This window comes from Salarias fasciatus, chromosome 20 (genome assembly GCF_902148845.1).
Source record: "Salarias fasciatus chromosome 20, fSalaFa1.1, whole genome shotgun sequence".
NCBI classification, from domain to species: Eukaryota; Metazoa; Chordata; class Actinopteri; order Blenniiformes; family Blenniidae; genus Salarias; species Salarias fasciatus.
In genome coordinates this window covers 24,906,633-24,920,756 of record NC_043764.1, presented here as the reverse complement: position 1 = coordinate 24,920,756, position 14,124 = coordinate 24,906,633, and the positions used below count along the sequence as shown (strand labels likewise).

Genomic DNA, 14,124 nt, shown 5'->3' with positions numbered 1-14,124 from the left:
GGTTTTCATTCCCTCCTGTTTAGCAGAACAAGGTCATTCAAGCCCACAGACATGAATTAAGTTTTTAGTTGTACATATCAAGTCAACATTGTGGTTATCCTTGTATATCAGGTCACCAGGTCAGTGCAGGTGAAGAGGCGACGGCCGTTAAAAAGCTTTGTCATTTGTACATATGGATAAAGCAGGCGACAACAGTTGCCCCTGACAAGTCTAAAAATACACCCTGACTTTTCAGAGCGAGCCAAGATTTCCTCAGCTGTAAAATGTCTTAATCATCTGTCACGTTTGTCTTGTAATAGCTCAGACCTCTTTCATCATATGACTTTTTCTTAATCTTTGCTCTCCTAACAGAGGATTTAAAGGTTTTGTGGGAGTAGTTTTATTATACCGCGTGAATTTAAGGTTTAAAAAAAAATCAAAAGAATCAGTGCAACATGATCTACAATAGAAACAATGGGAGGAATATAATGAATAAATGTGCACTTTTGTACTGCAGAAGAAAACAGCTGCTGCGTATGATTCTCATATTTTGCTTGAATAAATCCCGTGCACCGAGTGTCGAACAGAGGGATTAGTCTGCCTCTGTCTCTGCTCCTGCAGCAGCTTGATCGTCATGTCAGTGAATCGGATTTCTGCTGCCTCCGTTCTGTCCGCCATGCTGGGGATGTGTGGCAGATGCAGTAGAAATGTTTTATAAAGCTCAGGCTTGGGTGTTGTCTGAGCACTTCTACAACTCTACATTGATTGCGCCATCTAGCGGCAGTAGCTGGAATCGCATCTTTAGGATGACACCCTGAAAGATGTTTGGTTTTTTTTTTCAACAGAAATGTAAAGCTGCAGGATTATAAAACCTGCAAAAATAAGTGGATTAATTTTAACAGTTTTCCATCTTCACTTCTCACCTCAGGACCGAAAGCTGACCAAGGCAGAGCAGCAACGCTTCAAGGAGGAGGCGGAGATGCTGAAGGGGCTTCAGCACCCCAACATCGTCCGTTTCTATGATTCCTGGGAGTCGGTGCTACGGGGGAAAAAGTGCATTGTGCTGGTTACTGAACTCATGACATCAGGAACTCTCAAAACGTCAGTACCACCTCGCATCTTAACACACAAAACTTACTCTCATCCAGCAGCTCTTGGCAAACTGCAGGGCACTAAAAATAGTGGCTAGTGCAATCAACATGATGTGAAACTGTAATTAGTCAGGAAGTTTGGAATAAGCGCCCCTGGCATTACTCACTACCTCTGAAAAAGACCTGAGTTTCAAAGAGGTCGAGGTCTGCGCCACTAATCATTTGATTATATCCGGTATATTTATTCAGGTGACAAACGGTGACCCATTTTCACGTCACAGTAGGTTTGCGACTGATTATATTTCTCTCTCCACAGCTACTTGAAGCGCTTCAAGGTGATGAAACCCAAGGTCTTGAGGAGTTGGTGCCGGCAGATTTTGAAGGGCCTTCAGTTTCTGCACACCAGGACTCCACCAATTGTGCACAGAGACCTGAAATGTGACAACATCTTTATAACCGGACCCACAGGATCAGTCAAGATAGGCGATCTTGGGCTGGCCACTCTTATGAGGACCTCCTTTGCCAAGAGTGTTATAGGTAAGTCAGTTTTTAGGAAGAGTGGAGGAGTTTCAGCACACTGGGACTCGCGGGTCAATCACTATAAATACACGTTAACTGCATTTAGCACTGTGCAGGTTTTTACTGAGGGCCTCAGCTACTTATGGTAGGGCTCATATTGACAAAGTCCTTCTAAAATCTATGAAGGGAGCACTTAGCGTAAACAAGGACTGAAATAATGTGGCCTTTCTGAGCCAACTTAAGCACTGACTGCGAGCAAAATGGAGTTTAACTCAGGGAGCAAGTGCAAGATTGGCAGAGAGATTATGATCAGTGTCTCAAGTGAATCAAAATGCTTCCACTGGGCGTGTGGCATGTCTGTAGATAAGATCTCACCCCAGTAAATGTACCATATAAACAGCGACAGAGATGAATGAGCATGTGGAAGTTTTTGGTTTGTATATACTCACTTCCTGGTCTCATCAGGAACTCCCGAGTTCATGGCTCCAGAGATGTATGAAGAGCACTACGATGAGTCTGTGGATGTTTATGCCTTTGGGATGTGTATGCTGGAGATGGCGACTTCAGAATACCCCTACTCTGAGTGCCAAAATGCTGCTCAGATCTACCGTAAAGTCACAAGCGTAAGTTTCTCTCACCACAATGCTCTAAAACAAATAATGAAGATGCCAATAATTGTATTTCATTTGTTTTTTTGTTTTTTTTTTAGGGTATAAAGCCAGCCAGCTTTGATAAAGTGAATGACCCTGAAATCAAAGAGATCATTGAAGGCTGCATTCGTCAGAACAAAAGCCAGAGGTGAGCATGTTTAACTTTAATTAAATGATTTAGGGAGCTCTGTCAAGCAGCTCCACCTTACTTCATCAGTAATTTTAACATCAAGGAGTTTGTTTCGCCATCTCTGCTCCTCTTGATACAGACTCTCCATCCGGGACCTCCTCAACCACGCGTTCTTTGGGGAGGACACGGGGGTCCGGGTGGAGCTGGCAGAGGAGGACACAGGCACCCAGGACTGCCTGGCTCTCCGGATTTGGGTGGAGGACCCCAAGAAGCTGAAGGGAAAACACAAAGACAACGAGGCCATTGAGTTCAGCTATGACCTGGAGAATGACAGCGCTGAGGAAGTGGCTCTAGAGATGGTAAGAAACAGGAATAAATGTACGGCGAGGGTTAGTAGGTGTCAGATATGTTATGGGGCAGACTGGGAGCAGGTTTTAATTATTCAAAGTTTGAGGGAAGGCCAGATGGATTAAATCATTTGCCCATTATTGCTCACTTTATGCTTCCTTCTGACATAAATTCCCTACATATCATCCTATTAATTACTCTCTCTCCCGTCCTCCAGGTGAAGTCAGGGTTCTTCCATGAGAGCGATGCCAAGGTGGTGGGAAAGTCCATCCGCGACAGAGTAAATCTCATTAAGAAGTCGAGGGAGCGCAGACAGCAGCAGTTCTTTCAGCAGCAAGGCACCGAAGAACGAAGAGACTCCACTCTCACCTCCCACACCTTCTCCAATCCATCGTGCCCCTCTTCGATGGTGCAAGTAGCGGTGGGACAGATGGGAAGAGGAGACGGAGGAGGAGGAGGAGTGCAGGAGTCTGAGGAGCTGCCTGAAATGGACCAGCATGTCAGGCAGCAGCATATTTTCAGTGGGACGACCCTCAGCTTGCCAGGTGGACTGCACACTTTATACTGTTTATGTCAAGAGTTCTTCAAATTGTAAAATTACTTAAAAAGGACATTATGATTTTGAAAATGTGTGTTTATTTTTAAAGGGGAGAGCATCGGTTCTGCCAGCTGTGAATCTTATGCAAGTGGACAGAGCCAAGCCTATTCCCAGCCGGGGGAATCATACTCCCACTCCCAGATTAATCTCCCTCCTATGGCCTCTGTAAGTCTTTGCTTAGCATGCATGCCTAATGCATCACAAACTCATTATATAAACTCGATCCTGAATCATTGTACTGATAAATTGACATTTTGATTGAATTTTTTCCTTGCGTTGCAGAGCTCTGGTGCACTGGCTCATCCTCAGCTGCTTTCCATTGGTGAAAGTGGAAGTATTTCTAACGTGCCTCTTGGTCAAAGTGTTAGTTTGTCCAGCATGACCATAGGCCAAAGTGGAGGAGGACTTGTCGCTCAGACCTTTCTTCAGCCCAGTACCATGGTTCCACAGGTATCACCAAGTGTACCTCAACTATATCTTCAGGTGAAAAGGGTACTCGTATTAATATGACAGATAGATTAACACGGAGGCGGCTCCAAAGGTTAACATTATTATTAATGGAGTTCCAGTTCCACTACTCTGTCATGTTTTGGCTCTTTTCCCCTTAATTTCTGCAGCCACAAATCATCCTCATAATTGTCTCAGATTGTCCAACTTGGTTGTACGCTTTACAGGGTTTCTCCCAGGGTGTGAGCTAACACACATTAATGAGGTGGAGCATATTTTGTCTCCTATTTATATCTCAGTGACATTGTACTTTTCTTAATTTTACCTAAAATTTGGAATGATCTGAAACCATTTTATCCACGTCTGCTATCAAATACTGTGGGAAACCCTGTTGTTTACAGTGTCTTACAATGTATCAGTAATTGATTCTCCTTGCACAAGCTAATTCTTAACTTGATTTTTCTACTGCTTTCTTTCCCCTCTCTCAACACCAATCATCATTCTGTCATTGTAACTTGAACAGTCACAAACATTCCCATCAGATGCATTTCAGACTGCCACGCCTCAGGGCTCAGTGGCCCCGTCACAGCCATACATGCCCCCCGTTTCACCACAGGCACCCATCAATGTTCTCACTACAGCCATGGTAGTCAGTGATCCTGCCGGCCTGGCGGGGGCCAGTGTGCCTCACGCTCAGCCGGCCCAACACGCCGCCACGCCCATGCAGCTCACTGACATCATTCCCCAAGCTGCACCCCAACAAACACAGCCTGTCATGATCCCTCAGCAGACCATTGTCCCACAACAACAGATAGGGATGGATCCACAGACCACCACCCTTCAGCAGCAGCCACTACACCAAATGGAGGCCCAGGCCGCTCTGCTTGAACAACAAGTTAGCGCCACTGTGCCGCCAACTGAGCAGCATCAACAGAGCTTTTCAGCTCCAGCTATCCAGAAACATCAACATGAGCCGCAACCTCCAGTCTACGTACAGCAGCCGGTCCCGGTCCCGGTCCCGGTCCCGGTCCCGGTCCCCTCTCAGCAGCATGTGTTGACTTCACAAACAGGTATGGAACAGCAAGCTCTGTCAGGATCGCAGCTGATGGAGCAGGTCCAGATTTACAGTCAGCCGCCGACCGGAGATCCTCGTGAGCAGACCATGATACAGTCACAGCTTTTACAGCAACAGCTTCAGCAACAACAGGCTCTGTTACAACAACAGCTCGTGCACCAGCAGCAACAGCAACAGCAAGCGTCAGTGTTTGAGCAACATCAACTGTACGTACAGCAGCAGCTCGATCAGCAGCAGCAAAATGCGTTGCTTCAACAGCAGCAAGTGCTTCAACACAAGCAACTGTTGGATCAGCAAGAGCAGCAGAGTCTCGTTCAACAGAAACAAGAGCCGCAACAGGGTTTCATACAGCAAGAGCAACCACAACATACACTTCCACAGCAGCATCAAGTAGAGCAATCGCCTGCACAACAACAGCAAAATCAATTATATCAACAGGTTGGACAGCAAACTGGAGCGCAGAAAGAACCAGACATCCAACAGCAGCCACAAATTGTATTGCAGCAGCAGCTTCAGCAGACTCAACAGCTAAAGGAGCAACAGTTGCAACAGCAAGCCTTGATGCGACAAATGGAACAGCAGCAAGCGCTACTGCAACAGCAATTAATTTTACAGCAGCAGCTCCAGCAGAAAGCTCAGCTCCAACAGGAGCAACAGGTTCAATTAAAGCAGCAGCTCGAGCAGCAGCAGCAGCAAGCTTTGTTGCAACAACAGTTGGAACAACAGCGACAAGTCTTGTTTCAGAAGCAACAAGCTGAGATTATACAGCAACAGGCCCTGATAAAGCAACAGATCCAGGAGCAGCAGCAGCAACAAGCAGCCATGATTCAACTTCATCAAACTGAGAAACAAGACACTGTCCATGTTCCACAGAGCATCAGTGAACAGCAGATTCAGCCTCAGTTGCCTGATATGCAGCACGTGTGCATCCCACAGCTACATGCTGCTCAGCCTACGCCTCACACCGCTCAGCAGCAGGCAGTGGAGCAGCAGCAGCAAGTACCAGCGATCCAGCAACAGGCGTTTGTTTCCCAACCGCAACACCACACGTCTGTGATGGAACCTCATAGTTCAGCTGGATCTCGAACGGGCGCTGACTCAATTCAGGCTCACATCATTCCTCAGGCCACGGGCCCAATAACACTTCAGACCGCGCCGATCCCTGCTCAGATGTCTGCCTCTGTTCCAGCTCAAGTACTTGCTCAGCAAAGACAAGGTGAAGTTACCCTTCAGAATCTCCAGGGCCATGTCCCAATCCAATTTTTAGCCCAGACCACAGTCCAAGCGCCGCAATCTGCTCCAGCTCCGGCTGCAACTGAGGCTCTGATTCCTCCACCTGCTACAGTGCTACAAGGACAGACACAAGTCATTCAGAGCCAGCAGATTCCCTTGCAGACTAGTTATCCTGGGCCTCCCACTTATCCACAGGGTCAGGTAGCTACTCAGCCGTTGATCCAGCCTCTACACACAACTATTGCTGCTCAAGGCCTCCCAATCCATGGCCAGGTGTCACAAACTGACATTCAGATGGTCGGCCAACAGAGCCAAGCCGCTGTTCAGCCGCCTTCTGCAATTGCTGCGATTCCCAGTCAGATCCAGCATGAGGTTCACATTCAGCAAAATGCACAGATACCTGGGCTCATACATCTTCCGCAACAAGCTCCAGGCCATCCGCCTATACAGGTGCATGCTCAGCCTGCAGCCGGCCTTTTGAACCCTCAGCACATCCCTCAACCTATCCACCAAGGCATAAAACCTGTACAGCAGGAGCAACAGCAGCCAGTTCTCCAATATCAGCAGATGATTGTTTCTCCTGGCAGCACCGCAGGTGTTGGACCCAAAACTGATGGTCTTGGTTCAGTAGTCGACCCTCCAAACTTTGTGGCCACTCCTCATCCTGTGCAGGCAGGGCAAGCCTATGTTTCAGGACAAACCGTGCTACATCCAGTCCTTCAGGCCCAGCAGCAGCCACAAGGAACTCCTGCTGACCCTTCAGTCATTCAGCCTGTCTCGCTCGCTGCTCCTCATTCTGCTGAGCAATATCAGCAGCAGCTACAACCACTTCCTCAAGTGCAGCAACAGCCATCCCAGCTTCCCCCACAGGCCCAGTTACCCCCACAGCACTTCTCAACTCCAATCCAGCAGACACCTCCTCTGCAGCAAGCAGTGATACCCCTGGATGACAGTCAGCTTCCCCCACAGTGTCCACCTCCTGCTCATCTGCTGAGCCATCCTCCTGCACAGTTAGGCCCCAGCAACACGAAGGAGCCTCCGTCTCAGAGTATAACGCTGCCCGTCTACAGTCACCTGGCTGCAGGCGCCCCCCCATCTCCGCCGCACCAGGCCAAACAGATGCTGCCGGCACACACCCACACACAAACGAGTAGTCAGGCCCAAATACACTCCCAAACCCAGACACAGGTTCAAACACAGGCCCATTCTCACACTCAGACACACACTGACATACCTGTTTCTGAACAGCCTGTTCTGCCCCAAGCTGTATTTCCTGCACAACAAATGCCCCTCAGCCCTTTACACACTTCATGTCCTCCACCGTCACTACCCTCCCTTCCAACCCTGCCATCCCACTATCCTGCTGCTACCCCTCCTCCAGAGCTACCTACATCTCCACCAGCGGCCCAGGTAACTTTACCAGGGCAGGCTGACTTTATACCCACCTCCCCTCCGCCTGTCACTACTCTGCAGTCGCTCGATTCTAATGCCCCCAAACTACCCCAAGCCTCGCTGCAAGACTGTGACCTTTCCCTGCTGGGCATTGCTCAGGTACACGACCTGTGAAAGTTTGATTTAACAATTAAGTTTGTTTTGTTTCTTCTTGCATATTGAGAGAATAGATGGTATTTGCTGTACTTTCGATGCTAATTCTAGGTTAAAGCTAATCGATTTTGATTCATGTATCCACAAATTTAAAAACAGCTCTCTTCTTGTTGCTGTTCTTGTGTTTGAATATCACATGGGGTTTCCAGGTTGTTGTTTTTTTTGTCTCTGTTTAATTTCCTTTTTGCGTGTGTGCATGTCATTCTGTAGGATGGTCCTTATCTGACAAGTACAGAACATCATTCTTCATCAGGGTAAGTGAAATATCACAACTGCCTTGCACATGAGAAGCAATAGCAATTTCTTGGGTGTTAAAATGACTTTTTTGCATTTATGTCAGGACTATATGTTTATATTTATTTATGCATGCTCCCCTCAGATCTGCTCCAGGTAATGGTGAGGACACTTTACAGTTCCTGGCCAATGGAAAATTGGAGAAATTAAAGGGTCAGAGAAGAACCTCTTGTCAAAAACCTGAAAAGGTTTCACACCAGTTTCAACTGAGCATGCTTCAGGTGACTCAACATGCTGGTTTAAAGTATATGCTCGGGATAAAGTACCATTCTGAAGCTGACAAGTGTATAATTATCTTACTCTCTAGGTGTCTGGCAGCGGAGACAATATGGTGGAATGTCAGTTGGAGACTCACAGCAACAAAATGGTGACATTTAAGTTTGACACTGAAGGAGACGCACCTGAGGACATCGCCGACTACATGGTAGACAGCTGATGTGTTGCATAAGCCTAATGTCATGTCATTGCACGCTGATGCCAACATTTGATGATTGCTGTTTTATTGCACTTTGCCTGCAGGTGGAGGAGGATTTTGTTCTTGATGTTGAAAAAGAGAAATTTGTTGAAGAGCTCAGATCAATAGTTAAAAAAGCCCAGGAAATTCTTCAGACACATTCGCAGGTATGTGGAGTTATATCCACCTGGTTTTCTTCTATTTTTTTTTTTTTTTACTTTTATAACCACAAGATGATTAATTAGTATCTTTTTTTTCTGCATTAGACTGGATCCACTGATCAGTTGCACGTGAGCACCCCCAGTAGTTCAAGTGAGTTTCTGAATTTAGATTTTTCCATTTATTGATAATAACAAAAGTGGATAAAACTGCTTTGTATACCTTATCTTGGCTCAGTGATTTTAACAGTCTTTATAACTTCTCAGTGGAATCGGTGCCCCACTCCTCACCGGTGGGACGATGGCGCTTCTTTATCAACCAGACCATCCGCCATCGAGACTCTCTTTCCAGCCAGGGAACAGGTACACCAACAACTGCAGCAGACACACTGACCACACAGTCCCCGAAAAAAGAGAGAGGTGAGCTCTGCTCCTGCTAATGTTACTACTGTGGCTTAATATCTAACCAGAGGCAGCAGACTAACACAAACTAACTCTGTATTTCTATCTGTGGCTTTAGAAAGTGAAGGATCCCAGAGTGTGGAGTCCTTGACTGGAATTTCCTCCCTTCCCTACTCTACTATTTCTGCCACCCGCCCCCCAGTGCCCTCTGCCTCAGCCCCTGCCCCCATGGCTCCCTCTGCCTCTGCTGCGCCTGCTCCTCACACCGCCACCCCTGAAAGCATCTCTGGACCAGCGTCTGCCCCTGTTACCGCCTCAGGCGGTCTTGAATTGCCAGTTCGTACCTTAGCTTCTGAAGAGCGAATTCCCAGTGCCCCTTTAACCGCGGCTGTACCCGCTGCAGCTAACGTGACCATCTTGACAACTGCTCCCGCTGTTACATCTCCCACATTTACCACAATTCTTCCCAGTAACATCACCTCATCAGGAACCAGTGTTTGCTCCTCTGTAGGTAAAAGTGTAGGCGACACTGTGATTCCTGCTCAGCGGGTATGTACAGATCAGTCTTCAGCCTCCTTTCATTCTCCTCCTCTCGCCACAACAATGCCCCCGGCTGTGAGCCAGCTCAGCACAGAGCAGCAGCCACAGACTTTCACCCAGGTGGCACAACCAGCTCCGCAACAACCTCAACTGCAGCCACAGCTACAGCCTTCATTACAGCAGCAGAAAACAGCAGGGCAATTGCAGGCAGTACAGTTTGAGCAGCAGATACAGCTGCCCACACAAAACCAACAACAAACACAAGCTCCAGTTTACCCGGAGCAAACCCCACTGCAGCAGGAACAAGCACTGCAACAGTCTCTTCAGCAATTGCAGCAACAGCAGCTTATGCAAAAGCAAATATCCCTTCAGCAACAGCTGCCTGAGGTGCAGGTGTTGCCTCAACCTGGTCATCCAGAGTTGTTGCAACAGTCTGTACCTCTACATCAGTTTCTTCCGCCTTTGGCCCCGCAGCAGCCCCAGCAACCTGTACAGCAGCTAGCGTCGCAGTTTGCCCCACAGCTGCTGCAGCAGCCTCAGCTGCAGCAGGTGCCACCCCAAGCGGCCGTTGTGCCCCAGCAGCAGACTCCGATCGATCAACAGCAGCAGCAACAGTTAAATCTACAACAGTTACAGCAACAACAAATTGTACAACAGCAGCTACAGCAGCAGCAACATCAGCTGCTGATTGGTGCTATGGCCATGAAACCAGAGCAAAGCCAAACGCTGCCCTTGTCAACGAGTCAACATTTTCTTCAGCAGCAGATACATTTAAATGATGGACCTGTACCACAGCAACAAATTCAGCAACAGTCCCAAGTGCCTGCAGAGGCAGTGCAGCATGTACAGTCGCAGCTACAGCTACAACACACTGACCAGCAGCAGGAGGCGATGAAAGCTGTTGATGCATCCCAGAAACAGCAGCAGTTTCCACTGCAGAAGCAGTCCTCTTTACAGATGTCCGAGTCAGAAGTATCCACCGGAGAGACGAGCATCACCGAGGACACGGGCAGTTATTCTGCCACTTTTCACCCTTCCTCTGACTCATCGCTGCCGCCTCTCCATCTGAGCACAGCCGAAGCCTCTTTACCAGCCCTCTCACTTACCATGTCTCCGTCGCCCGCTCAGCCGTCTTCTGTGGCTGAGTCAGACAGCGAAGGTCCCCCCAAAATTGATTTCGTAGACAACCGCATCAAGACGTTGGATGAGAAGTTGAGGAACTTGTTGTATCAGGAGTACAGCAGCGGGGCAGCAGCGGGTGGGGGAAATGCGTCTGGACCGACCTCAGCAGCCTCCACATCCGCAGGAGGCGACGAGTCTTCTGAGCCACAGTCTCTCCCCCTCTCATCTTTCCCCCCACCTGCCTCCTCCTCAGATACCTCCCCCCACTCCTCGTCCTCCACCTCGTCCTCTACCACCTCCCGTTCCTCCTCCACTTCCCCCGACCTGGAGCTGGGCAGAGGGCCCAAGGAGGCTTCATGCATGGTGCAGAACTCTGTGGAGTCAGGCCCGGTGGAGCAGCAGCCTGGCCCATCCTTCCCCTCCACCTCTGCCACCTCCACCCCGCCTGCCTCTCTTCTACATCCCAGTCAGGAGGACTTACCTGGGGCGCAGCGCCCGCCTGTACCAGGAGAGCCAACCATTCTTGTGAGTGATATGACAGTGGTTTCTTTCTGTATTTCGTCCATCCCTGAACGAAATACTATAATATGAAGCTATACTTTACAAGGTGGAATTATGAGTCACTATGTAAACGTGTCTCCACTTTGTTCTTTTTCAGCTGTCTGTGATTATTTGTAATATTTCAGTGTTTGAGTACAGCATGTCCCCATTTTGATTGTCTCAACTCCATGCAGCTACTTTTAACTGTCTCAATTGTTCTAGGCTGTACCCCCTCACTCTGACACCAGTGCCACTGGAGACGCTTCATGGCCCCCCAATCAGCAACCGATCCCCCTCCGACACGGACAGCAGCAGCACAATGCAGGAGGTGGATATTTTGGCCTAAACCTGACATGTCCTAGTATCAGAAATCCTGTTAGCAAGAAATCCTGGACTCGAAAGTTCAAAAACTGGGCATGCAAACTGCGCCACTCCGCCAGCTTGTTCAAGAAGCCCAGAGTCCAGCAAGGTAGCGTCCTCTTAGGAAGCGAGAGAGAGAGAGAGCGCGAGAGAGAGAGAGAATGAGATGTTGGGGCATGAACTTAAATCTAATGTCTAGTACTAGTTTTAACATAGTAAAATAACTTCTTTAACCCACAAGAATTAATAAAAGTTCATGTTTAATAGCTGTTAATCTCTATTGCTTAATCATTTTGGTCTTGTACATTGTTTTTTTGTTTTAATATAGTTTTCATATAATCTCATATAGTGTTGATATCACTACATACGTTGTTGTTATGTTTTGTTTTTCCTAAATTCCTTTTTACTAAATTTCATTTCCTTGGCAGTCTTTCTTTTTGCATGAGTTACTCACTCAGTGGCGAGAGCAGTGGCGAGTAGAGGAGGGTGGGAGATTGGCACAGTATAGGAGGACATCTGGTTCCCTCCCAGTGCAGATGAGCACTGGGTTAAAACCTAGTGATGCCTTTTGTCGGGGCAGACCCCCTCATAGGACACCCCCTCTCCATTGCCCCCAAGTCCACAGGCACAGCCGGTAGCATCTCACCTCCACACCTCCACCTGCTGGTTCCTTGTAAGCAGCACCACCCCAGGTCACATCATTACAGAGACAAGATGAATGCTAATTGGCTAAGATTTATATTTAAGATTCAGCTGGCATAGAGAATAGTACAGCGTTGCTCTATGAGCCGCTGCAGTATCTCTGGAGCTGAGTGCACCTGCTGCAGGATGAGTGAGTCCAACATTACCTCTGATTCAGAACTTCGACATGAAGACCATCACATGTGCTATTTAGACTTTAATTCTTATGAATGTTGCAAATGTTATGCCTTGAATGGGGGCAGATGCGAGTAGACTCTTCCTTAAAGTTTGTTGAAAACTCGTTTGAACAGTAAGAATGTAGCTGGGGCCTGAAACATTGACTTCATTGTATTCAATTAGAGGAAAACAAAGTATAAAAAAATAATGAAGTACTCTTGTCAAAACTACTTAGCGCAGGTCCACTCTGGTCTGTAAAGTGAAATATTCCGGCTGTGAGAAGTTATGACATTAACAGTGTTTTTGACTCTGATCTGCAGATTTCTGTCAAATGTAATATTAGTGAAAAAAGTGGCTAATTTCCATGTTGGTAGCTTTTTTATGTGGGAGGGTTGTGTCTTTTTCCTGTGGGTTTTATTATCCACATCATTCTGCTTTGTAATAGAGGTGTGTGATCTTCAGTGATGCATCTCTTATTTGGTGTCTATTCATCAGATTGGTTTGAAGCTACACCTGTAGACAGAATACACTGTTAAATCTCAGTGTTTGTTATATCTTAGACTTTATTTTCGGCTGGTGCACTCTGCTCCATGACGCTTATTTTGATGAGAGCGTTGAGTTTTAGTGGACATTTTGCCCAATAACAGGGGTCTTTAAACTATTGTGAGGTTGTCTGGGACATAGGCAGGGGCTTTCCATGTGGCTAAGCTTCATCGTGCTGCTCAGTATTTCACCCATCCTGCATGTTTTTGTGTTTATGTGTGTGTTGTGTGTAGCAGTCACTTAGATCCTCCGCTACAGGAGCCCTTGCATGAGCATGTATTTTATTTTCTACACAAGTGACTAATAATGGACCATAATCTGTAAGTAACCTCTGTATCAGGCTGCAGATTTACTATGTTAGATTTATTAATCCTGATGTTCTGAGTTTCCGTGTGCACAAATACCAAACACACTGGCCAATATCACTGCAGATCTGTGCCCAGATCTGCAGGTCATGTTGGGCTTTGCTGTCTGGTATATGAGTGGGCCAATAGAGAGAGAGTGAGAATGAGAGTGTGGATGTGTGGGTGGGTGGGGTACACTGTATTTATTAACTGTCATTTCACAAACTGTTTTTGTTTAATTATATCATTATTATTGTTGTCTTCTTTTTCTTTCAGTGATTTATTACAATTTGCTTTATAATGATACAGACATTTGCCACTCCTCCCCACACACTCACTATCTCTTTCTTTTAAGCCCCTTTTCATCCACAAAGCCTAGTTTTGTTTTCTTTCTTTTTTTTTTAATGATTTTTACAGTTTTAATCCCATAACATATGTTGACACATTTCAGAGACTCTTGTGCTGCTCTGTAAGTCACAATGATGATGTGTAGCTTTGGCGTGTGATTTTTGACATTGTGCCTCTGTGCTCGTGCCCCATGTCTGTCTGTGTGCGCCCGTCTGTCCAACATTCTTCTGTCTTTTGCTTGTGTTTGTGTCTTTGTCATTTTTCATGTGCTCTTTATACACGTGCCTTTGTGCTCTTGTCTTTGTGTCCTTGTGTCCCCTTTTTTGTTTTTCCACCCCTGTCTATTTATCAGATGGTTGTTCAAGCACTCAGGCAATCAGAGACGAGAAGGAGACGGCGCCACTGAATCCACCACAGTCACGGAAAGGACGATTCCAGGTACGACTGCCTGTGCTGATTGTACTTTTGTACATTAACTTAGTGGAA

General features: G+C 47.1%; 1 protein-coding gene across 2 annotated transcripts in view; it reads left to right on the top strand.

The window, feature by feature from the left end:
• wnk3 (WNK lysine deficient protein kinase 3) overlaps positions 1–14,124 on the top strand; it is a 37,355-nt gene that overhangs the window by 18,528 nt on the left and 4,703 nt on the right. Inside the window, exons 3-20 of one of the 2 annotated variants that reach the window (XM_030119555.1) lie at positions 908–1,080; positions 1,387–1,607; positions 2,055–2,212; positions 2,299–2,387; positions 2,509–2,728; positions 2,935–3,262; positions 3,365–3,480; positions 3,598–3,798; positions 4,286–7,621; positions 7,886–7,929; positions 8,055–8,190; positions 8,277–8,393; positions 8,489–8,590; positions 8,690–8,735; positions 8,849–9,001; positions 9,102–11,170; positions 11,408–11,654; positions 13,991–14,076. In XM_030119555.1, the coding sequence (XP_029975415.1) occupies positions 908–1,080; positions 1,387–1,607; positions 2,055–2,212; positions 2,299–2,387; positions 2,509–2,728; positions 2,935–3,262; positions 3,365–3,480; positions 3,598–3,798; positions 4,286–7,621; positions 7,886–7,929; positions 8,055–8,190; positions 8,277–8,393; positions 8,489–8,590; positions 8,690–8,735; positions 8,849–9,001; positions 9,102–11,170; positions 11,408–11,654; positions 13,991–14,076 (7,842 nt within the window). The remainder of the gene's footprint in view (positions 1–907; positions 1,081–1,386; positions 1,608–2,054; positions 2,213–2,298; positions 2,388–2,508; positions 2,729–2,934; positions 3,263–3,364; positions 3,481–3,597; positions 3,799–4,285; positions 7,622–7,885; positions 7,930–8,054; positions 8,191–8,276; positions 8,394–8,488; positions 8,591–8,689; positions 8,736–8,848; positions 9,002–9,101; positions 11,171–11,407; positions 11,655–13,990; positions 14,077–14,124) is intronic. The other variant, XM_030119557.1, reaches the window with a different exon arrangement.